Source organism: Amphibalanus amphitrite, unplaced genomic scaffold, assembly GCF_019059575.1.
Source record: "Amphibalanus amphitrite isolate SeventyFive unplaced genomic scaffold, NRLGWU_Aamphi_draft 000502F_arrow, whole genome shotgun sequence".
NCBI classification, from domain to species: Eukaryota; Metazoa; Arthropoda; class Thecostraca; order Balanomorpha; family Balanidae; genus Amphibalanus; species Amphibalanus amphitrite.
In genome coordinates this window covers 20,695-45,527 of record NW_024881996.1, presented here as the reverse complement: position 1 = coordinate 45,527, position 24,833 = coordinate 20,695, and the positions used below count along the sequence as shown (strand labels likewise).

The window sequence follows — 24,833 nt, the reverse complement described above, 5'->3', positions numbered from 1 at the left end:
GAAAGGCTAGTCATTAGGTGGTAAAAATGGCCTCAATGCCTGTTTGCTTGCGAGTGGCAAACTGAAGGCAAGCAATGGGGTACCTAATGCGGAACTAAGTGGACCCCATAGTCCCCCGACCCCCGTATGTACTCTACAGCCTTACATTTTTTACAGTGCACCAATTTAGTGGTTGGGAGGGAGCAATATAAATAAGACGCCCGCCTCCCCGCAAAAAAACATTTGTTTCATACACTGTTTAGTGTTTTTGATCGTCACTCGCCTAACATCGGGACAAAGTTATGCAAATGCTATAAGAGATGCACGCCACTAGAACGATTTGTATAAACTTAGTGTGTTTTGCAAAGAAGCTTTTGAAGTGTTTTTTATCCATAGTTTAGCTGCTGCTGCTGCCGAGAGTTTCGCCGAGTTTTAGTTCGTGAGATTGTTCGTGCGGCCCCGTGGTGTAACGGTTAGCACTCAGGACTCTGAATCCTGCGATCCGAGTTCAAATCTCGGCGGGACCTCGTGGTTTTGCGAGGTCACACGAGTGCCAAGGAATGTTCTAAAGTGCAAGCCCCTTCATTTTGCGTACCCCATTGTTCTTATCGGAATGCATGCGGTTGCGTGTGGCCCGTATCTGTGCTGCGCACCTTACCCCATTTCGGATTAGCGAACTGTGGTGTCGATGACTTCCCTGAGCTGACGGATGACTTCTGTCGACACGCAACCATGACTGACATTAATTTTCATTGCCCATTGTGCTGTCTGCTCGCCTCACTTCTAACTGGCATGTTTCGTACCCGCGGGACCGTTTTGACCGTTTTCTGAAAAAAGTCTTCCCGCGCAGAAGTCACCCGTCCTTCATCTTCACGTCAGGTGAGGACTTATCCCCAGAGTCCTTCTCCGGTGTCAGTGCCACCAACCTGACCAAAGCCGCCATCAACCGGGCCGTGACGAGCTCGTCTGTCGTCGGGAGAGACTCGCCCGTCCCGCTGGCGCTGAAGATGTCGTCAGCGTGAGCTCAGCAGCCTATAGCTGACGCAGAGTCCTGATGGTGACGGTGGTCCTTGACTCCTTCATCGCTGATCCCAGAGATGGACGCTGACTGGTGACTTACAGTTCAAATGATTGGTTGTGGGCTTGCCGAAGCTTTGTATAAAATCGGTGAAATCTGTTTGCCCGGTCGCTTGGTAATGCATGAACGTGAATAGTGTTATCGGCGTTATCAGCGAATATGAATGAGCATTATTGCACAGATCGTCTCCTTGCATCCTTGGTAATTAAACAGCTGTCTAGTTATGTAACTATGTGCCAAAACTCAGCCTTTCGTGAGGGAAAGGTAGAAAATCTGCCGCCCTGTCTGCTTAATTTATGGTTCATCCGCAGGGTTACTTTCCAATATCAGTCCGTCGCAGCAAACTTGTCACGTGCTGCAGTCGAGAGAAACTCCATTAACTGATCATTTCGTGATTATTGTCGCCTCGGGGACGGCTGTGTGCTGTGCCGCTACTCTAGACGTCCAAAATCTCGACACATCTCTCCCGGCATCTGTCCGCAAGGCAGTAGGAAGAGTAAAGCGAATGCCGGTGGCTTTCTACTTTCTGCACGCTCCGAATCTGCTGACTACTTACCCCAAAACCTCATCCCGCACTTACCGTCCACTCTTGAAGCCTTGTTCCTGCGTTCCTTTCGGGACTGCGATGGTGATAAGCACCCAGTGCGGGCTTCTGTAGCCTGGTTTGGTGTCCAATATCCATTGATTGCAATGTCCTGTCTACCGGTCTCCGTCTCCCGTTGCTACTGGCCGGTTGTCGGCAGCCACAGTCGGATACCACCACTGCGGTCCTGCTGTGAGCACGGAGCAATGAGCACCCTCAGCTCTCACTCTCAGCTGCGTGGTCGTGTCGCTGCAGCTGCGATAAAAACGCCGATGGATGTCCCTCAGACTGGCTCACCTGCCGGCCGCGGCGGTAGCGCCGTGGTTTCTCGACAAGTGGTGCAGGCCAAGGTTTGCCTGTTGTGAGAGAGACAATAGACTCTATCTGTGAGCAGTGCTATATGAGTGATTGTCATGACCTGGCACATTTATCTGTTGTATGGATGTGTTGTGCTCATTGATGGACTGCTAATGAAGAGCTGAGAATTGACGCACATTATCGTAAGACATTTGATAGGGAATGCTTCAATTCCGCAGTGATTTCAGCGAGGGCCCTCGCCCCTCATCATTTAACAATCGATAACTGCTTAATCGGTGAATAGTACTTGCTGCCTATCGAAATAGTTGATTTCGCTGTGAATTTTGTGGTTGAGCTCGAGCTGATCCCGAACTGATGACCTGTGACGAACTCGGGGCGTGGGTCCGTGGCGAAACGTCGGAACCAGGACAGAACCATGGGGAAACCGTCCCACTCGCGGTGTCTGAGAGACGCCCGAGACCGATCGACATTCTCCTTCTGTCGTGGGCCGGGTCAGGAATGTGAGAGGTGCCGGTGGGCAATCCTGGAGCCACAGTAGCCTGTCGGGGTGACAGTCCCGGCTCGGCGTGACACGGACCCGTCCAGCGCCCCGCGCCGGCGCGGTGTCGAGCGACTTTCCAGTTAGTTTTTGTCGATTTGATGTGTCGCTTGATGAGCCCACTGGCTCCATTAGCCCTCCCGTTTCTAAGTTTGTGTGTCATGAGGCGTGTGAAGTGTTCTGATTTGCTGCTACCAGTTAATGAATGTAGGCTTACGTAAATTTACGTTCGTTCCTCGTTAGGTGCCACCGTTCAAAATATATGTCTTTACAAAAATATCGCCTGGATAAATTTAACTACAGTCTTACAACATCTTCAAATCTCACTTTGTAAGTACTTAACTTTATGTGTTTCCGTTGAAATGATTGTACTCAGACTTTTCATTGCACTGATTCCAACCCTTTACCTCGTCCGTCTGTCTCCGCGGATCGCTCCGATCCGTGTCGAATGGCGCGCCGGTCGGTCTGGTCGGTGGTGCGCGTGGTCGGGCGTGACCGATCGGTCAGCAGGGGTCACCGGGACGTCCGACATGGCAGGAACATCGGGCACGCCTGCCGGCTTGTTAGTGGGCTGCTGGCGGAACACTTTCTCTCCACGGAGAGGCGGCGGTATCGTCTGAGATGCAAGGCGGGCGGCCGCCGGCGCGGTCGTACCGGACCGCTCTGGGACTGATATCTGATCCGGTCACGGCGGTACGGTTGCACGGCACCGGTCAGGGGGCGGTTTAGTGCGGACCCGAGGCAGCATTGGAGGCGATGGGAGGGAATGGCCACCGCCCGCGGTTGTGGGCGTCGTCCCGTGCAGCGCTAACGAAAAGGAGAGGGCGCAATAGGTGTTGCAGAATCGTTGTTTGGGGAGAATGAGTCCCCGCGAGCGACTGAAACTAGCGGAGTTTCATGTGCTGCTGGGCTGTTGTTATTCAGATGGGTTCGTCGGAGTTACTGACTGCAAGGCTGATGGGTTTACACAATGCTGAATGAAATATACTAAATAGCTGAAGCTGATGTGGCGACAGCATTGTTGTAGGGTGCTGTGTAAAGCGAGGCGTTACGTCAGGCAAAAGTGACAAGTTTATCCACTATGCATAGCAAAAAGCTCACTACCGCGTTGGCTAGATTTGGTTTGGTTGTGCGTGTTTGCTACATTTAGAGCCTTATCGCTGGAGAGCAATAGAGGCTTATTTGTTCTACCTAATTTTTACAATTACAGTTAAAGAACCAGATTTAATGCAAAATTGATGTCTTGATGTAATCCTCATGCCTGTCAAGTATTGGTCCATTTTCATCGCACGGATGCTTGGCTATAGTATTATGGATGGATCTGAAATTGTGAGTGCTGTCTGTCGCTTCGTGACGCAGGCTCACAACTTGATAACGTTTTCTATTTGATTTATAGACATACTGGCGTGCGTCGGAATGCGATAGATTGTCGGTGATCAAACACTGGCATTTCGGCGCTTCAGGATAGGGTCGCCGGCTGCCGGTTTTGTGACGGTTCGGCCGGCGGGGGGTGTTGAAATCGGGAGCGATGCGACGTGACGGGTCCGGTTGTGTGGGATGTGCCCCAAAGCGACCGCTCTGGCTGAACGGTTCCGTCATCGCCGAGCCTGTGTCTTGCATTTGATGAGGCTTATCACTGGTTTACTTTCGGCGCCAGTTACCAATGGGCGCTTTTTTTTTGCTCGGGTTCAAAGTTCTGCTGATCCGCTGCGGCTGATATACTGGCTGATAAGTGCACTTTGGTTGTGTTTCCCGTAAAAGATACAACTGAGCGGAGTTGGCGTTTCATTTCTGCTTCTTTTTGTTTCAGATTGTGGAAGAAGGCCAAGTACTGTCCTATCTGCTTCAAATGCTATAACAAGAAGCCGGAAGACTTGGGCATGGTCACTTGCTCGACGTGCAACAAATGGGTCCATAAAGGTAAGCGGCTGTCTGGTGTTGATTGGGCCGCCTGTTTTCTATCTCTCTTATTGGTTGATTGTTTTTAATATTTTTGATATTTACTAATTATTAAAGTACCTATTGAACCATGCATGCAAATTATTTCTTTTCACAAGGTCATCAGCTGGTGAATATTTTGATATCACGTCACCTATTAATTAGCGATTATTGCCATCTCGCATCTTTATAGCCTGATTATAATGACACGTAATCGATTCTTTTATTGGCCGCTTTGCCGGCTATACACGGCTAACGGGACCCGATCAAGTTTCTCTGCAGCCGGCATCTTCGATAGGCTGGACTGATAGTAATTGTCTCCTGGTGCACCGTTAGACGGTGGACCCGCCGGGGGTGGCCCGCTGAATATTGAATCGGTCCCTGAACTCGTCCGCCTGGTCCGGTTGGCAAGTGGTAGTGAAATTGGACGGATACAAAAACCTGGCTGCTCTTTTTCCACTTTCTGGGTCATTTTCTCACATTGCATAAATTTTGCGGTGCCGCCTTAGCAAATTTTTTGCCGAGAGCGGACCATTCTGGTCGGCTCTTTTCGCTGGTTATAATTCAGTATTGCTCAATTTCAGGATTCTGCAATTAAAATCTCTAGCTCATTTCTCGCGACACAAATTAATATTTCATCGAACCAGTATGATGTCACATCCGGAAGGCTGTGATCTCAGGGCATTTGCGTGCACGTCGGTGTGTTTCCAAAACTGGTGGCGGCTGCATTGCACAGTCTCGTGCGGAACTGCGGCCAGACCTCCACACCAGTCGTGGCAGAGGTGAAACTCGGCTGACAGCTGACCTGCTGCCAATGAAACGGACGGTGTGCAACAGTAGCACGGAAAACTCTACCGCAATGCACGCGGACGGCTGCAATACACTTGCATTACCCTGGAGTGTAGTAGTGCACTACTACCAGGAAACACAGAGGGGCTGGGTTCGGCGCAAAATGGAAGGATGAATAATGAGAGCACTGGAAAATGACAGAGCTAGTGGAGAGTCAAACACAGAAGTGCTCCGTCAAGATGCGCTGATATGCATTTATCGCTTTTTTTATTTGAAGTTCGCCGTGGTCTGAATTCGGCTACCTATTGTCAGTCATCAATCAGCATGTGACAATCGTTTAACGAAGATCGCAAGACTGCTTGAATTGATAAAATCGAACTGGGAGTAGATTTTATTTGATAACCGATAGGGACGTGCTCACTGCTCATTTCTTACGGATTTTGATATGCAATAAAGTTGCATGCATCATCAATTCCGCCGTTTGACAGGTGAGCGAACCAGAATGCCTTTTGATTTTCTGAAGGAATAACACAAATCGTCTTGCAACAATTACGCTGGAATAGTGGCCTGTTTCTTGCTGTTATTCGCACTGTCTCGTGAAGTAATACCGATTTCATTAGTCGCTACTTCTAAGCCTTTCAGTTACATAATTGCCTTTGCCAAACCACTCTCTACTTCCCGCTCTTATGTCTGGTTTGGTAATCTGCTGAAAGTGCAAGCAGTCTCCGGCAGTTCGGGGCAGTCTGTACAGGGTACAGCTACCGCTAGTCAATGTTTCTCATTGGTCGTGTAACGGGACACTGATCACAGACTCTTCTGCAGACGCGGTCGGGAGTGAACGCTACACTCATTTGATGTCAACCGGGCCATTACGATAAAATTGATGCGCTCAGCCCTCAGCGAAAGTTGTTGCGGAATTCGGTCCAGTTTCGCAAATAGCCCTGGTTTGATTATGTCTGATTTTGGGTCACCGCTCTTTGAAGTCAGATACACAATCATCTACCCCACCTCTACTGATATGAACGAGATGCTTCTCTGCCGAGTCCCACTCATTATGGTGCCCCGATAACTAGGTTGCAGTATGGGTCAACCTTTGGTTATCATTTAATTTATTTTCTTTAATATTCATATAATCCTCCGTGATCAATTTATGTTTTTTTCTCCCTGAGTATATCGCTCATTATTGATCTTTTTCATTAATAATGATTATGTGAAAAGTAGCTGCGATGTGTCAATATCGATGGCGAATGCCAAACATGATCCCCTGATTGTTCCAAATTGAATCAAAATGACCTCGATTTGAAGCCTGAACCCACGATAAAAAGGACTGGGGGCCGTAATCATCAGGAGCCATGGGGAGCCTGAACATTGAACAATCACACAAAGCCTTGAATTCGAGCATTATCAAAAGCGGATACTGAGTCAAGCGCCGCCTCCGAAAGACGAAGTTAATCCTGAATTCGAGCATTGCTAAAAGCGGATACTGAGTGAAGCGCCGCCTCCGAAAGACGAGCTACTTAGAAGGGGTGTGGTTCTTTGGTCTCACTGAGGGACAGGGCGGGGCCGCTCCCATCACGAGCGGCGTGCCTTCATGCACAGCGGGGGACGAGCCGGACCCCGCCCCGGCCAGATCGAAGGTCTCCGATTAATGGGCCGACCGTCTTATTTGCGCGGCGTCTCACCAGTAGCCGGTAGCAGTGTAATCAGCGTGCCGTGTAATTATACAATTACGCTGTCGTGAGTTGTGGCGATCTTGCTGGAACGGTTAGCGATAATGGTAGATGAGCTTCGGCAGCTCGTTTATCTGAGATGGTGTGCGTTTATCTTTGGCATTGGAGTACGGTGAGCTGAATTTCAATGGTTTGTTAATTGAATTAACCCAATATTCTGTCGTTTATCAACTCATGACCGTAACGTGACTCCCCAGGTACACGCATTAGCGAGCATGACACGATGCAAAACAACTTATACCAGCCTTGAACATGAAGGCCAGAGCTGGGAGAACCATGATGCAAATTTGTTGCAGCGAATCAATCATCTGCATGGTTAATTTTGTTGCAAATGTGGGGACGGCAGATTTTAACCGTTTCCGGGGTACGATGATCCAGTATGATGCATTGAGGCATTCCTGTGGTTTGTTTGTCTTTGGTGCTTTGGGGAAGAAAGGAAGAAGCATTTTAATTGTTAAATAGCCTGGCTTGGCATAACTTCGTGCTTCTGGAGACCCCAGGCATCATGTATTGCCATTCGATGTCTGCTGTACCACGTTGCGGATCCTAAAAAAATCGCCCCGCTTTTTCCGGTCTGGGCTGGTGTTGTCGAGCTTTGTCCGACCGGACGGTATTGCTAGCTGCCGCAGCTCCGGCTGGCTTACGGAGACTTGTTTCCGTTTTACACCATCACCCACAGACCGAGAGATGACGGGGTGAATTGATTGCGTGGGTGGAGCGGTCTGCCGGTAACGAGCCAGATCTGGCGAAAGTGACCGCCCGGTCACGGACCAGATTACTGAGCGGCCGGTTCGGGAAGCCAGCTGAAGTGTTGCTGTCAACTCAGAGAGTTCCGGAGATGTCATTTGCGGTCAGGACGCTTTGAAGGCAGCAACAACACTGTGGGACGTGGGTGTGCATTACACTGTGCAGCATGTTGGCCAGTGACCCCACCTCAGCTACACCTGGGCGCGGCACGGCCCACGCCTTCTCACCCCTGCTGGCATGAAGTCACTAACCCCGGCGCTGGTCGGTGCAGAGATCGGCGGGGCGTCTTTAGCCTGCCCTTTGGCGGAGGGTCACTGCTCGCCCTCTTCACGAGCGGGGATGCATGGGTCAGCGGCCGGCCGGTTAGCAACGTCTACCAAGGGTGCTCAGGTCGTCTACCAGGTCGCTGCACGATGAGAGATGAACACAGCTCGTAACTTTGGACTAGCTCGGGCCGATTGAGCCGCTGGGATGCATGCAAAAGTGATCAGTGTAGGGAGGGTATTCAGACTCAGGAGTCAGGACGGGCTTAATGAGCGTCCTTGTTTCTGCTGAAAAGATACGTTTGACGGATCGGATATTGCTGCAATCGCTGCGAGGACAGCACTACCTTGAGGTAACTACCCCCAATATCCATCTCGCTATCTGGCGTAGCTGTCCTCCAAGTTCTCTTGCTGCGAGAGCTGCTGAAGCTTTGTTGAAGCCTCGCTGAAGCTCGCTGTCCGTGGGTGACTGTGAGGCAACTGGTGATTTACTGCCGTGTCGGACCCGCCTTCCATTTGAGGACAGAACCGGCCGGCGACGACGAGTTATGGGCGAGATTTGGCGGCGATGAGCGATCGTGACGGCCGTGATCGCCGCCATTTGTGAGGCGATGCCGTGTCCGTTTCTGATTTGCGGCGATCGATGCAACCATACCCTGGGGCGCAGTCGCCAGGGCTGGGCTAAGAGGATTAGGCGGAGGTCGGGTTAGGACAGGCCGGGCGCTGCATATTTTGGTGATCAGTTAACATGCACAAAAGAAGAAACATTAGCTGGTTTCGCCACAGTGCGAGTGCCCATTGTGTCAGGATGGATTGGGGTCTCAGCTGGGGCTGGATGACGCTGGCGAAGGAAGTCGAGAGCCGTTTGGAGTACGTGCCTGAACGGGTGGCAGCTGTCTTACATAAAGACGAGGTCGATGTAAGACCGAATCGAAACAGGATCAGTGTGACAGCTCCCAGTAATCGACGAATTATTGAGATACTTTGTGACTTATCGGTCCGCGGTATTCAATATTTATTCTGATGGATTGACGGGTAGGCTAAGGATGATGTGAATCTTATTGAGATGCATGACTGGAAGGAAAAATTAATGGAGACTGGAATTCAGTATGAAACACAGGATAACCTTGAGACGTCGCGAACAGTCGCGAACAGAACAGAGAAGTAATCCTTCCCAAGGAACGGTTAGCACCCAAGTTAGTGTAGACTGGCCATGGTGATGGTTGAGCTCATTTCACCTGCTTTAGCGTCTGAACACGGCTCTCGGCATCGCATCCGCTATACTTTCTCGTTTTACGTAGCTTGCGCCGCTCCTCGATCGTTGCTGTGTGAAAGTCCTCTGGTTGGCGTTTAGAGCGACTCGGGTCATCAAAACGAGCCGCGGCAAGAACATGTGAAACTGCACGATGCAGAATTGACAAAAAGGTGAAAGTTCGGTTGTGGCTCATCCAGGGATCAGTCTTGACAGTCATGGCTTAGAAAACAATTACCCTTCAGGCCTGCATGGCCTGGAGGGCCATGGCATACAAATTGCCGCAAGAAATCTCTGGTAGATCTTGTAGGAGCAGTGCTCCTCATAGCATGGGGCTATTATCACACTTTCAATAGCCACGCCCGCTCAGAAGGTCTCTTGTCGGGAGATGCGAAAATGAGTTAAACTAGATAATGGCATGGCAAACGTCTTCTCGCTTTGACTGCATTGTTGTTTCTAGCACATGTGCGATAAATACAATTCCAACATTTGGGTTACACTTATTGTTCTGTTTCGGCCAAGCATCCCAATCCCTTTACCTCTCAGTCCACGATAGATTATGACAAAAGACGATTAAGCAGCCTGTCTGCGGCAGGTGCCGTCAGTAGGTAATGAGTGTGGTACCGGTGATTGATCGTTCGTAAGCCGCGCGCAGCTATCCTTCACGGGTTGCGTAAAACAGCAAAAAGCTTAGACACCATGGCGAGGAGGTCCATAAAAGTTTTTTTTTTCATGCCGAGTTTTTATTACCACACACACAAGAAATACGCAACACACAGGTCCATAAAAGTTATGGTGACCATTGAAGGTCGACAATCTGTTTCGGAGGCTACGTTATATTTTTCACAAGTGCTAAAATGTTGTTTGCCTCAACACTGAACGAAGCACGCTCGTTAGTTATAACAAATACGATTCGTGAATCTCGGAGACGACCTTGCTCCGCGTTTACGTTGGTGTGTACTTATGCCAATTATCTTTTCCTGTGTTGATTTTCGCGGGACAATAGCAGGCGATAGTGTTTGAGTTGCGTCAATAAACGTTCCGTGGTCCTTTATCGTAGCTGTCAACCCGAAGCCAGGTGGTGCGTCGTCTGGTATGTAATGTGGCCTTCGCTCGAGCAAACTGCAACTCGCGCAAACTACCGTGTTTTCTCTCGACACCTGGCCTCGCAGTACTGTTGCAGAGTCACCCTCTCGTGAAGAAGTCAGTTTGTAGCTCTGTAGCTCTCCTGACGACTCAATCACGGAACAGGACTCGGAATCTAACCACCTCAGCGGCTGGGCGATGATAATCACCCAAGTGTCCCCTACAGGGTGACACGGTAGTCTGTGCAATGTGGTTAATCGCTCACAGACGTGAGGCCATTAACAGTGGTGACATCCGTGAGTGTCGCCTTAGTGCGTGCTCACTCGCTTCTCAGGTGGAACGAAGTGATAATTGCTTCATTAGTTAGACGGCAAGTGCCCCTGGCGCTTGTGTTAGGTTATTGTGTGAGGGTGCCGGTAGTCATGGTCAGAAGGTCAAATCAGATTGGATACTGAGGTGCTTTGCTGCTGTCCGTGTGTAGTGCGTGCCGCCCTCCGATGGGAGCTTTGTGTCTTGGATCCGTTTAATTGTGGTACGTCGTGAAATGGAGTCAGGAATTGTCGGCTCTGTCGTCAGCGTCCTTCGTTGTGACTTGTGAGCGTCACGACGGTGATCACCGATTGCGAGGACAACCGCAAAACGTTTACCAGTGAGGAAATAAAGTGATAAGTGGGCCTGTAACGGACTCTCGAGGTGGAGCGATTCGCTGTGGTTGATGTAGTAATCAGTTCCCACGACTTTGGTGATGGTGACTTTCGTCCTTTTTCAATTTGTGTCAGATTATATCCTGTTTTATATAGCTTTTTCGAACGTTGGTGATATCGCCATCTCGAGCCCGAATGGAAGCTACCACCGTTTTTGGTTGCTGAGGCATTATTATTTATTACGGCATACTCGTGGAGGGTGGCCAGAAAGGAATGACCTTGCACCTGGCGAAAAGTGCGCATTCCTGCCATTCATGCATCCCGATATTCCCTCCTCTTTTCACTTTTCGTGATACGAACACATTGACCTTCGCATCTTGCAATTCGTCTCGCATATCCCATACGGCTAAATTTTGTAGTCAGTGTTCTTTTATCACGGAATATTAGCGATAAAGGTGAACTTGTTTCTGTCTTTCTTGCTGCCTTCTTCGCTTGATTCTTTGTTATTGGCACTAACTTGTGCCTCTGCTCTTCAAAGTAGTCGCCTCCCTGTAAGGGCTCTCTGGTATGCACCCCGGGCTGATACAGCCAGACCCGCCGGCTGGAGGCGCCGGTACGGGCCCCTGCCGCCGCCACCCCGCCTCTGGGCTCGCCTCAGTCTACAGATGATACTGGCTCACCTTGGATCTGCCGAGCCGCTTCCGAGAGCCGGGGCAGCCCGCCCGCCCCCGCCTCTGCGACCTGCGCCGCCGGGGCTCCCTAACGCCACCGTCACAGATATGGCTCGAATAGTCCAGTGTTATGACGCCGCCGACGGCCGCTGTTGACCTCACGACCTTGGCAGGCCGGGCGGTGACCCGCGCCGAGCAGACGTGACCGCTGAGCGCCTCCGATCGTCGTGCGATGGTTCCACCCTGCCGCCCCGTGTCTAGTCCGGCCGTCCCACGGCTGTGTTCGACCGGACAGGGCGGCAGAGAACGAGCGTTAACCCCTGCCGACCACCGATACATGGCGCCTGACCTCTGCTCGTCATTGTGCCAGCTGCTCCGCGGACTCCGGGACCGTATTTTACCCCGGTGGTATGCAGCGTGTACGTCTATCTGGCAGGGGAGCTCTGGCTGGGCACCCGCTGGCAGTGTTTGACCCTGCCGTATGGCCAGGAGGACGATCTGCACAGGGAAGTTCGATAACCCTAATGCAATGCATGCATAATTGACCAGCACATTAGGAGTTGGAGCGCCCACGGACAATCAAGGGCGTTACGAAGTTTGTGGGGTATGCATAGTGAATATCGCGCAGCATCCGTGTGATGCATCACTTCTGTGAAGTTCATTACACTTATATCACCATTCATAACAAGAGAAATTGTGGCCCGCCCATCAGGTGATTATTCACGTGTCGCTGCACATTTGTTTACAGAGAGCACCAAACATCACTCTCACACATAACAACGTGACTCCGGTGGGCGGTATCGATCTCCTACTCCCACGGGCGGTCATTGACAGGCCGGAGCCTCCTCCGAGGGAATCTCTGTGTGTTTTCCGGGCTCAGTTCTGGCTCAGTGACCCCTGTCTGGTAACCTTGGGAGGAGGGTGCCTGGACCAGGGGCCGAGACCGTCCTTCGCAGGCCAGGTGCGGGGACGCGCACATTCCGCCAAGGTCTCTGGCGCGCCCGGTCGCCCCCGGCGGCAGACGAGCAGCCCTCGGGACGGCGGCCTCGCTGTTCGGAACGGCGACCTTCCTGTGTGGTGTAAACTACTTCCCCTTTATGTAGACCGGATGGACGGTGAAGGAGTGAAATACTTATTGGAATATATTTTCAATTATGTTTATCATCATTGGTCCACGGTTAAGCTGATTATCGGTTTCCGCTTAAATGAACATAGAATAATGAACATGAGAAATATTTTATGCGTAGGGGAGAGTGGGGAAAGATGCCCAGGGTTTTACTGTGTCATATATTATTCGAAAATGACGATGGGAAAGCAAAAACTTGGAGTTTCAACGGAAGCCGACATCATTTTGCTCCAAAAATATCACACTTTCGTGCCTGAAATATTATTACTTTTTTGCTATTAAGCATTTTCCTGAAGAAGTGAAAGGGGGCATCTTACCCCACAGGGTGGGAAAGACGCCCCCTGACGTTGGGAAAGATGCCCCCTGCACTATAAGTGACATAAATGGGCACGTGAATCGCCTGAACGAATCAGTAGTCCCTTCGAGCCTGCAGTAGACACCAAACGTCATCATAAGGGCCCTCAAAAGTAGTCGTAAGGGGCTTCAGAGGTCATCGTTAGGGCCATCATAGTCCAGCGCGGCCAAACAAGCCTCCGTGGTGGCGTTCGGAGACCACTGTGGGGCTCTTTTTTTTTTTTTTAAGTGCATTTATTGTCAAATAAACAGCATTACTGCCACAGTCCAGTCATCCATCACACTTCCACTCTTCCGCGATCCGCCCACAAAAGATGCAGTAAAGAGCACATGAAACTGCATAAATAGCATATCAACTAGATCATTATCACCATTCTGAACCACAAGCCCTTCCGGCATGCCAGCGGTCGTCACCCACCACCAACCGAATACAGAGGCCGCGGAGACATTTACGTACATATGGCCCGTCGTCGGCAGCGCCCAAAGCGCGGCCCGCCCGCCGGCGGCCTCCACAGCCCGGCTCTCACGGGGCGCGGGCACGGAGCACGGAGTTGACGCACGACGCATTGCAACATCGCATTAAGAGCGGAGTTCAGCTCATCTCGTCGACAGCCCCCTCCCCCACGGTGGGGGCCCCACCCACCCACCGCGAGACGGACGCGCGGCGCGTCAGCTGACAGGTATGACACCACTCGGGTATCGGTGCCGGCGTCCGTCCCGGTTACAAATGTCAGAACGCACATCAGCGCACAGCAGCCGGATCAGCTCCACCAGGGAACGGCCACCAACACGGCCACCGCGGCGACGCAGGAAGCCGAAACGCGGCCGACGGCAGCGCAGGCCGAGCAGCCAGGCAGCGGCAGCCATTCTCCGGAGGCGGCGAGGGCGGGCAGCCCAGGTCCCCCCGACAGCAGCGACCGGGATGGCGACGACGGCGGCGGTGACGGCGGCGGCCATCACATTTCAATCGGTGCCTATGTTTTGTAGAATATTTATAACATTCCCCCATTTGTTTTCGAATTTTTCAAATTGCCTAGAGTTTTTAGCCGCCTTTTTTTCTTTCATGGCTTCTGCCCGGAGCAGGGACGTAAACAAAGGGATACTAGGGGGACGGTTCTTATTTTTGGAGCGCATTATTGTGTGTTTTGCTACCAATTTGATGAGTATTTCAATGTTTGTTTCCTTGTCACGACAAGGAAATATCCAGCTTTCAGGTGTTCACTGTGGGGCTCTTATAGGTCTTCATGATGCTTGAGGGCCCTCGAGCCCATCGTGGGGACCTCCGATGCCAGTGCGGCCCGTGGGGCCAACGTGGGAGCCCTCAAAGGATGTCGTGATGGGCCCTGGAGCCAATAAGGAGCCCACAGGGGCCGTCGTGAGGGCTCTCAGAGTCAGATGCCGCCCAAAAAGTCGCTATGTGGGCCGAGAGACCGGCATGGGGAGCACCCGACCGTACTGGACTCTCAATAGTCCCAGATCGGCTTTTGTCTACATCACAAGTATGTAATAAATGATTTGACGGGCTGTTTGAAGGACAGCCTACGGATTTAGGGGGGCGTCTTTCCCCATCAGGACAGGGGGCATCTTACCCCAAGGTACCGAAGTAACATTAAATCAGTACAATTTGTTAGCCATAAAACTACACCATGAAACAAACTGTTTGGGACACAGTACACGCATGCTAATGTATCACGACTATAGCAAGGGACGCAAAAATTATTTACCTTCTTTGATATTTGCAATGTTCTGACACCAAAATATTTTTTGAAAGCAGCAAATAAAAAACATGCAGTCATCAGCCAGCCGTTGCCCAACTGAGCTTCGCAATTTTTTGTGCCGTTAACAAGGCAGGCTTCCGCTTTACGCTAAGAACATTAATTTCCAGGTCCGATTCTTTGTTTCGTCGCTAGAGGGGGTGGGGCGTCTTTCCCACCCTGGGCATCTTACCCCACTCTCCCCTAATGTTTGAAGTTGCTATCTTTCGCTCATTAGCATTAATAGCTGGATATTCAGTCGACTCTTTCTACCTGTACATTAGGACCGGAGGATGTGTTACATAAGGAGTGACGTCTGACAACACTGATCCCTTTGTACCTGGCTTTACATATTGGCGATAAAGACAATCGTGTTGTGAGCAAATGCTGTAGTGACCGCCGATGTAACCTCTGAGTCGGCACATTCCCCATTTGTTTAGTTGTCTTATCGATCGGTGCGATAAGTTCTTATGCACAATTGGGGCAAGATATCGTTAACGGCCGTAGAACCAGTCCCATGCGTACCCCCAGCGTTCTTTTTTCACTGGTTTGTAGGACCGGTAGCCCGGATAGTAATCGTGAATACAGCTTGTGTAGTCAGTGGAGGAAGGGGTCAGTGACCCCTGACGTGTCACTGACCCGAGCGAAGGTCGGTGACCTGTCGACCGGTTAGGTTTGATAGCGTTGTGCCTCTCTTTAGTCTGCCGCTGTGGATGACATTGGTCCGACAGTAGTCTGACAGTGGGCCGATGGTTCATCTGATCACAAACTAACGGATATTGTGACCGCTGTTCCGCGTCCGTCACAGCGGAGGGCAGAGCTGTGTGTCATGGGCGGTCACCCGTGGTGCGCCGGCGCTCTCGCCACAATGGGAGCGCCGCAAAAGGACGGCGTGGGACGGGGCGATCGCCGTGCCCGGTCCAGAGTCGTGCGGCAGACAATGAACACGGATGGGCGTGAGGCGGATATATAGATCACCCGAGAGATGCGTGGGATGCTAATAGCCTCGTGACGCCTTATCTAGTGTGGAGCTTTGCTGATCGTGCTATGAGCTAAGTGATGCAGCAGTCCGAGTGATTTCTGCTATTTATTATAGTCATCCAATAAAGTCTGTGAGTGGGTTTCTAGAAGTAAAATATGCGACTCGGGCATCCCAAGCACCGTTTTAAATCGCTATCACCAGTGCAGAGACCGCCACGCAACGAGTTTGGTTTCATCGGCAATCCTTAATCGATTTCTATCACGTTTCATGACAAATTGGAAAGTCGGTGACCGACCGGCTGTGCCGTATTTTGCATTCAACAGCCCTACCCCGTCAGACGGCGGCGCGGCGCCGCTTTCACCGCACCCAGTGCGTTGCTCCTCCCCATGCGGCCGTGGGAACGCTATCGTCACCTCCAGCAGTACGGGCGCAGTCATCTGACGACCTCCTGACCCGCCTGCTGTTTCAGAGTGTATCGAGAGCCTGGGCTTCGGCGGCGTGTTCGTGTGCCACAACTGCCAGGAGAAGCGACAACAGACGATGAAACAGAACCTGAAGAACGCCGGGCAGCTGAGGGCGGCCGGACGCGTCTCGGTCGTCTAAACGCAGCTGAGTGGGACGAGACTGAGAGGTTCGGTCTGTCCGGCACTACAGCGCCGTTCCCGACATCTCCATCTACTTATAAATACTGAGACAGTGGGGGACTACGCACTGCGCAGAGGTGTAAATGTGCAGCTTCTAGCGTTTCAACAACTTCGAGAGACCAATCACTGTGCAGACAATCGGCGTTTGCGTGAGGGTAGGATTTCGACCACAGAACAGTGTGTGAAAAATGTGGCAAAGATTGTCACCTCCCTACCGACTGAGGGCGCCTCTCTCTCTCGCTGAGAGGCGAGGCCACGGACCCCGAGACGTAGGTGTCGCTACCGGTGCTCTGGGGAGACGGTATGGCCTTAGTTCCAGTTCTACACCATAGATGTCGCGCGAGGCCAGGATCGGTCCGCGACTAGTGAGCGTTCAGTATTTTTAATTTAACTCGGTAGGTGGCTCTTTGGTAGTGTTTAGATGTCAACAGAAGCTAATACATTAGCACTTGGATTATGTTGAGTTCTGGACGAATACCGTTTTATTTCACGTTGAAACACTCACGACAAGGTCCATAACCAAGCACTATCATATTCTTTTCTCGTATCCAAGTTCAAAGTCCGTTCCGCCCTGTTGACATCCAGCCGGACTTGCTGTTCTTACGACCGACACCTACCTGTTCATCTGTATTCAGCGTCGGCCGGCGGCGGCCTGTGTGCCCGTGTACAACATTCCCCAGTGTCTCGTGTCAAAGGGTGTTGTCGCGCCGCTCCTTTTGTCGGTACCGGACGGCGTTCGACGGTCACCGTTCACTTCCGACGGTCACACAAAGGGCGCCATCGAGCGGCAAAGTGATGTGCCAGTCTCCAGAAACTGTCGTCGGCCCGGCTATGTTCGACGCGGCGAAATGTATGAGGGGCCGGCCGATGTTTTATTCGGACGCTTTGTGGAGCGGCTCGGAGCTGTCTGGCAGGCGAATTAATACAGACCGGCGCGGGGAGAAAAGTGGCCGACTTTTGTGGTCTGAGGATGTTTTCGTTGATTTCAAAATTCAGCATCTATCACTGCCAGACTATTTGAAATGACTTTCAGAGGGACGCGCTCGAGCTGAGAGAATGGTGCATTTTGGTATCTGCGGTGGTCGGTCAAACTTCAGCTTGTTGTTTCTTGCTTATGAGTGTTGATGTTCACACATCTTGATGGATTTGAAACTCGGTATTGGAGGTCTGAATACCATTGAATGAGCTGTGTATAACAATGCTGGTTCATCGCAACGAAGTTTGCATCCTTTGGTCATTTTGTTTCATCTCCCACCCATTTTCTCAGTGGTAACGGTCCCCGTTCTATGTGGTGTGGGCTACCTTGTCGAAGTGTAACTCTCGTGTGTCACTTGATTCGACTGTTTTTCACTTGTGTGAGAATTGTAACGCACCATTTTTGTTCGCAGCTGTCGGGTGTGGAAGCCTATGTGTTCGACCATCTTTGTAATAAACGGTATTCTCAGCCAAGATTTTGCGCTTTTTGTCAACTCGATTGAGTGGCTTTGTAAGGACACTCAAGTGATCTATTAATGATCTTTTACTCATTTTGAGGAAGAGACCCGCTCGGATATCAAATATATTTTCACAATATACATACAAACTTAGCTACGTTCTTCCCACTGCGACTACCCCAATTTCATATTTCCTAGACAAACCACCCGCTTGTGTTATCTATTCGCAGCAATCACCACCAACACCAGCACCACGCCCGTCACCAGTCCCCTCTCTCCCGTCCGGGTGGCTCCTCCCGCCGCCTCCGGGTCCACTCTCTCCACGACCTCGGCCACTCTGGCGTGGTATCGAGTGAGCGCGTCCAGCATCCTACCTTCCCCGTTCACCGGCTCCACACGCAGTTGCGCCGCCGCGTCGGCGACAAACGAGACGCGGATACGAATCTGGCGCAGCACCGGCTCTAGGTGCGTTGTGACCTGATGTACGCGCACGTGCAGCGTAGCGGCGCGGTGGGGCACGTGGATCCCCTTCTCTGGGGTAGACACGAATGTGTCCACACATTCATTGCGCCCGTCGCTTGCAGTGCCTGGAAGAACAAGCACGGAAAGTCCAAGACCGCAGGCATCACGCGCTAGCCTTGGGACACTGAGATTGGCGAGTGCTACTGCTAGGAACGTCGCTGCGTGCACCTCCACACGGGCGAGCGTTCCAGTGGCACCGCGCACCAGCACAGTGCACGACTCTGGCCGCCGCTCGTGTCTGACCCCCATACCCGCGCTGGAGAGGGAGAACTCCTCTGGTTCTGTCACGGTGCGCACACAGGCCGGTCGCGGCCACAGCGGCTGCGTGCTGATCTGACAGAATGCTCCCAGGTGACTGCGTGGGCACACACAGCGGCAGTCGGCGCCCATGTAGCCCAGGTTCCGGCAGGGCGTGATCCTCCCTCCGCAGTGTGCCGCCGCCCACAGTCGCTCGCAGCCGTACTCGGTGTTGATGACATACCGATCCAGATGGGATAGTCCCGGGAGGCCGGCGATGAAGCGCACGTCGTCATTGTGGTCCACTAGGTGCTGACGCAGAGGGTCTCGCGTCACGAACACGGGCTGACCGTCGCGGCTGCCGGCGAACGTGCTGTAGTGCATGATGGAGAGGTAGTCGTAGGGCACGCGCGAGGTGGCCAGGTCGCACACCTGAGACTGGGCCCACAGGTTCGGAGACAGACGCATGTGGTGGAAGTTCACCTTGAGGTGTTGGCGCGCCGCCGGCCGCGACATCTCGTGAGCCAGGCCGACGGTGTGCCCGATCTCGTGGATCACCGTGGTCTGTTTACAGATCTCCGGGTCTAGATTCAACACCTGTGGGGTTAGAATGGATGCTCTCTCAGACATAAAATCAAAGCCTTTTCGGAAGAGGGTCGTCATTAATCTTGACTGTTGAAGTGCTATTTTGTCATGCATAATACCATTCGTCTGACCGAAAACGGCGGCTATTTACTGAATTGAAGACTGCTGACCAGCTGCCAGTCATTGCTAGTCGGGTTATAACCATCTGAAAATGATCCGAAATAATAATGTAATGCAAGTCAGACATCATAGCACCACAGCCGTTCCTAGTGCAATCATTCCACGATTCTAGCTCACTCACGGACCAAAGGTAGTACGCTATTTCTTCATTAATTCATTTATTCATTCATACATTCATTCATTTACTCTTTGGAACAATCCATGGAAAATAGAAATAACATGTATCGTCTATGGAACGAGGACAGAACTGGTTATGCAACAAGGAGAAATACCAACTAAGCACCGCACACGCCACACGGCCTTGCGCGTGACAAAAGCAACGCATTACCTACTTGTCGTCTAGCTAGCCTCCACAGCTAGGGTATATTGAATTAGGTCCACAGCATTCATCCCAAACCGTTAAGTCCTGACCTGCGGCTGCAGCCAGGCGGCTCCGAGCGGGGAGGGCAGCTGTCGTCCAACGTCCGAGTAACAGCCATCCGGCTCGCCCTGCACGCAGACCACCGGCTGCTGGCTGAGGCGGCTACAGTTGGGTCGCGTACCAGCCGGGAAGGCCACCTCTCTGTGGTGTAGGTGGGAGGTGGTGTGAGGATCAGACGCGGCTGGTTGACGCTGGGAAGTTTGGGCGTGGTTTTGGCACTTAAGGATGAAGTTGTATGAAAACATTCATAAATCACATGGCTTCACGCCGTGACTATGCGGAAACGTATTGCCTTTAGCATTATTCTATCCGGAGCTGTAGCGTTGTGCGAGTGTATTAGGTGCCACTAGCGGACAATTTGGCTTCTTTTGCTTGCCAGACTTTTCATCATCCTATCTCTACCAGCACGCTAATAGCTTAAAATCATCTCCCCCTGTCCCTCCCTCCTCTCACACCCCCTCAGTTCCCTCACCGGAATGTGATGCACGTGTTAGCTTCCCAGTGCTGCCGGCCGTGTTCCCAGGCCTCTCGAACTTCCGCCCCGGCCCCCTCTGATAAGTAGAAGGGCACCTCTGGCCAGCCGCTGCTGCCCGGCGGCCACAGGGCGTCCGGCAGCGCCGGCTCGTCGGGCTGGTGCGGCCGGCGCAGCAGTTTGTGCTGGCGCCGGCCACCGGCCCATGGCGGCCAGCCGGACGGTACGAGCATGTCGTCGTTGAGCTGACTGGGGCCGAGTCCGGCACCCTGGCCCCCGGCGGCGGCCCCAGCGCCGGTCACCGGCCAGAGCCACAGCAGGGACAGAATCTACCTGTAACAGGGCAAGGGACATACCAGGCACAGCATCTACAGGACACGGGACATACCAGGCACGGAACGGGGAACGGAACGGGAACGGAACGGGGTACTGGAATGAGTGGACATACCTACCAAGGGCAGTATCTTTACGTTATGCCAGCTTATGCCAGCCACAGAATCATGTAGATGAGAAAGGTCAGAAAGGTGGCTATGCGGGATGTGAGACTCCTCGCTACGGCGCGGGTTGAGAGGGCCACACTTACCGTCATCAGCATCATCCTGTCAGCTTGAAGATTGAAGACGTGACGAATATTAACTGTTGACAACATGTTGCGGTCGATATGCCAATATCAGACAGAACATATTCATATGACCTTCGAGCTTTAACATTTTAAAATTCAGTCCAGGTAACTCGTATGACGCACTAAGACGATTTTCATTTTGTGTCTAGGCATTGGCGCGTCAATGCTTTTCACGTTCAAAATTAGTGTGCCTTTTACGTTAAACAAAGAATGCGACTCATTTCTCTACTTGATTGCGGTAAAAATGCTTAGCAGCTTGACAATAGTCAATGACTATGAATATCCATTTCGAGCTTTATGTTTTGTGTGTGCCTAAATTTGTTTTTGGTTTTGCTAAAAAAGTATGAAGGAATGAATGACCTTGGTCTTAAGCACGAGACAATATTTCACCTAATCCTCATTGGTTGAAAATAAATGGTAATTCTTATGCATCGCTTTCGACTTACCAGTATAACGCCTTTTGGGGCGACTAACGGAGCGAGCGAGAGGGTGGGCCTTGCACGTGCGAAATTGCGAGGGGGTACCTCCAACTGACTTGTGCACGGCACCCTACTAACTGGTCTCTAGCGATGTGCCAAATTTGGGCACAATCGGCCCAGCCGTTCTCGAGATCTGGAAGCGGCACCCTGCACGTGCGCACGTGCAAAATGGGTCCCAACTGACTTGTGCACGGCACCCTACTAACCGGTCCCTAACCGTGTACCAAATTTGAGCGCAATCGGTCCAGCCGTTCCAGAGATCTGGAAACGACCCCTGCACGTGCGCACGTGCAGCAGCACCCCAACTCTGGCACATGTATATGCAGTGCCTAGTGGGTGCTTACCTACATGCCAACTTTCAGCGCAATCGGCCAAGTAGTTACCGAGATATTGCAACAATTACAAAACGGACACCTCTTCGTTTTGCAAGTGGCACGTGCATAAGGGGTCACCCACATGCATCAGGAATAGTCCAATACTTGGTAGAAGGAATGAAGCTACCCTACAAAAATTACCGCGTGTAAATCGGTCAAGTGGTTGCTGAGATATAAGCCTCGCAAAAGCGTGACCACGGCCGGCCGGCCGGCCGGCCGGCCGCTCATACTCAGAAATTTCCGTTAACCCTATTAGTGGCAGGCTCCTGGCTACCCCATATTAGTGGCAGGGGGGGGGGCTGTTTACGACCCCCCTTGATATCTCGAGATCTAACCGGCCGATTTTCAAAATTCAAACGGCATTCGATTTGGCTCAACGAGATCTACATTTCTAAAAAAAAAAAAAATGTCAATAGGGGGGTAGAGGGGGTAAAAACGGGCAAATTGCAGATACATTTTAGACTGTTTATCACGGCCAGGTTTCTGAACCAATCTTAACGCAACTTTTGCCGATCGATAGAGAATGAACCAGGAATTCACATGGATCCTAAAAATATGCATTTTCAAAAATCATAGGCGGATACAGATCATTGAGATTGGGGGTACACAAAAAGTATAGTAAATAAGGTTTTTGTCGGTACTGTTTCTAAAAAGGGTGGCAATGGTCTTGTTATGTTACAATTTTCTTATGAGAGAACGACTAAAATTGTATTGGTCATGCATAGGCGGTGTCAGGGCACCTATGTTGGGAGGTAAAAAATAACCCCCCTTTTTGGACGCCTGGATCCGCCTATTATAGCAAAAACGTGTCAAAAGAGGATGCACAATAACTTTGTATATGTTATCACATGATACCTTTCATTCACTGTTCGTAAAACTGGTGCAGCATCGTGATCTTCGCCCAAATGACTCGCTTCACGAATAGGACCCCCCAATTCCCAGTGCTCTGGAGCCGCCCCTGGTAAAGTTATGAACTTGAAATTTTCAGGGAATGTACCCAATTTAGTTATAGGAAAAGTCAGAAAATTTCAGCATCGTAGCTTCAGCGGTTTCGGAGATATTCCCGAAAACCCTGAGGGGTGGATAAAAACAACCCCCCCCCCTGCCACTAATAGGGTTAATCTAAGGAAAGACTACGCTCGCTTCGCTCGCTCCGTAATCACTTCTGAATTCACATTGGGAACGACTGCTCGTAAGCGTAATGACAAATACATATGAATACGCATGGTAATATTTCGATAATGTTATATAAACTGAAGAAGGGTTGGATCACCAATATATCTACTTTTTGCTCATCGTTAGAGCCCTAAGGACTGAAGATTTGATGCCAAAATAACTTGATACCTCTTGCAATGACATTACCAGCATGACATTCAGCATTTTCGTAAAAGTAGTCATGTGCCAGATAAGCCTCCACTTGCCTGTGCCAGTACTGGATAAGTGTTGCCGTGGCTCGTCGCAGTCCTTGAGTGGAGATAAGGGTTTGCGAGTATCTACTCTGGAACTAAAAGTTTGTATGCGATGGCGGCCTCGAACACCATATTCCCGGCCTCGATACTCAGTGTGAATACTGAATAGTAATGTGAATAAGATCTATGGGAGCTCGGGCCGTTTGGTAATGCGGGTTGCTTTGCGAAATCGTTCGTTGGTGTTTGTTATTTGCTAGCCATCGACCGGCAGTGAAAGTGGCGAGCGTCCCGGTTCAAACCATGTTTCAGAATTTGCTTATGCTTTGGGCCCCTCGATACCCAAATGTGCATTACCTTGAGCATATAAAAAGATGTCAACCGATGCGGCCGGAAGAAATGAGCACAATATCAATAATCGCGATGATTTATGGATAAAAATTATCAGTGAAAACCAATAGTGTCAGCACCTTATTACCTTAACTAAATTTCTAAGGTCACTCAAAACTAGTTATCGACGCTTCTCGTATCGAGCCATTCTTACGCTCGGTTCGGGGATGGCTGAAACTCAATCAGAGCCAAAAGGCAAAATGCTAGAAATATTGAGATAATCCTCGTTGTCCTCGTCTCATGTCAGTCCTATGAAAAGTTGTGCAAAAACGTAATATTTTGCCTATGGATTACCTATGTTCTGTACCTACCTACCTATGACTCTTTGACTTTGACTCGTACCTTTAGCTCTATGACTTTAATGATCAAGAAATAGGACGGCTATGCTCCTTTGACGTTAAATGTCACGCAACTCTTTGAATGGTGTTGGCTTCAATTAAGCTAGGGTCATTCCGTTTTCCTTTGTTCATTGCGTTTTGATAAAGATGGGACACTGTAAGGATACGTTTTTCTGACTTTGCCCAAAGCCACTGCAAAATGTTCACCGGCAGTGTTGGCATTTTATAGCTAATAGACATTCGTATCAGGTTTTAAAGCTAATAAACATTCGTATCAAGTTTTAAGTGTGCTGTCCTTTGGTGATGATGAATGGATCATGGTTGTCTCTTCTAATGATCAATCCCCAAACGACTTTAAGCGAGAAGACATTTAGAAGGAGAGTGGATCTAAATTACCCCATTAAAACTTTACTCTATTTAATTAGTCATTAAGCGATAAGTGTAGCACGCGTAATCCACTACTAATAGCATTCTACAAGTTTGATTGAAAAGTTAACGCTGATACTTAATGTCAATACCGTCTTATTCCATTCTTCAATAAAATGACCAATAGATTGAGAAGAGTTTAATGTAGAGAAGTTACCAGTAGAGCACTTCACGGATAGGTTTTTTAGGATCCGGCCCGGCCCATATCCGGCAAGTCATATCCAGATCCGCCCATTATCCGCCTTTCTTTGAATATCAGAATCCGGCCCACCCATGGCCCGTATTGCAGCCAAACTTCCAAAAAATATCCGTAATAATCCGTTTCACCAATAACTGGTTTCACCCAAAACTGGACTAACAAATTCAATCTAAGGGACCAGACAGCCATACAAGTCTTGTGACAAGTGAGTGTCATAAAATGATGCCTATTACTTTAATCAAACCTCTGCTGCCGCTTAACACATTAGGTTAA

At 50.6% G+C, this 24,833-nt stretch overlaps 2 protein-coding genes and 1 non-coding gene across 5 annotated transcripts in view; 2 read left to right on the top strand and 1 right to left on the bottom strand.

Moving 5' to 3' along the window:
* Positions 1-17,927, top strand: part of LOC122392801 (pneumococcal serine-rich repeat protein-like) — a 101,790-nt gene extending 83,863 nt beyond the window's left edge. For both annotated transcript variants that reach the window (XM_043388073.1, XM_043388072.1), the window contains 2 exons: positions 4,307-4,416; positions 16,302-17,927. In XM_043388073.1, the coding sequence (XP_043244008.1) occupies positions 4,307-4,416; positions 16,302-16,435 (244 nt within the window). In that variant the 3' untranslated portion in view covers positions 16,436-17,927. The remainder of the gene's footprint in view (positions 1-4,306; positions 4,417-16,301) is intronic.
* Trnaq-cug lies at positions 435-506 on the top strand. The gene has a single exon. It is a non-coding gene; the product is annotated as a tRNA-Gln (tRNA).
* Positions 17,928-18,021: 94 nt separating the features above from the next.
* On the bottom strand, positions 18,022-21,305 carry LOC122392816 (protein SpAN-like). Of its 2 annotated transcripts, none has more exons than XM_043388112.1 (4): positions 20,910-21,305; positions 20,327-20,659; positions 19,845-19,995; positions 18,022-19,265 (listed from the first exon to the last, which is right to left on the bottom strand). In XM_043388112.1, exons 2-4 carry the CDS (start codon positions 20,557-20,559, stop codon positions 18,126-18,128), a joined length of 1,524 nt encoding a protein of 507 aa, XP_043244047.1. In that variant the 5' UTR covers positions 20,560-20,659; positions 20,910-21,305; the 3' UTR covers positions 18,022-18,125. The 2 variants fall into 2 exon arrangements, with proteins under 2 accessions (XP_043244047.1, XP_043244045.1); XM_043388110.1 differs by having other exon boundaries at positions 20,327-20,655; positions 20,910-21,293.
* Between the last annotated feature and the right edge of the window lie 3,528 nt (positions 21,306-24,833).

What these genes read in the sequence shown, in the direction of transcription:
- LOC122392816 (XM_043388110.1), bottom strand. Translation starts at nt 20,975, where the DNA reads ATGTTGTCAACAGTTAATATTCGTCACGTCTTCAATCTTCAAGCTGAC. An exon ending in ACAGGATGATGCTGATGACG is followed by an intron (nt 20,656 to 20,909) that starts GTAAGTGTGGCC and finishes TGTTACAGGTAG; the next exon opens with ATTCTGTCCCTGCTGTGGCT. An exon ending in AACACGTGCATCACATTCCG is followed by an intron (nt 19,996 to 20,326) that starts GTGAGGGAACTG and finishes CCTACACCACAG; the next exon opens with AGAGGTGGCCTTCCCGGCTG.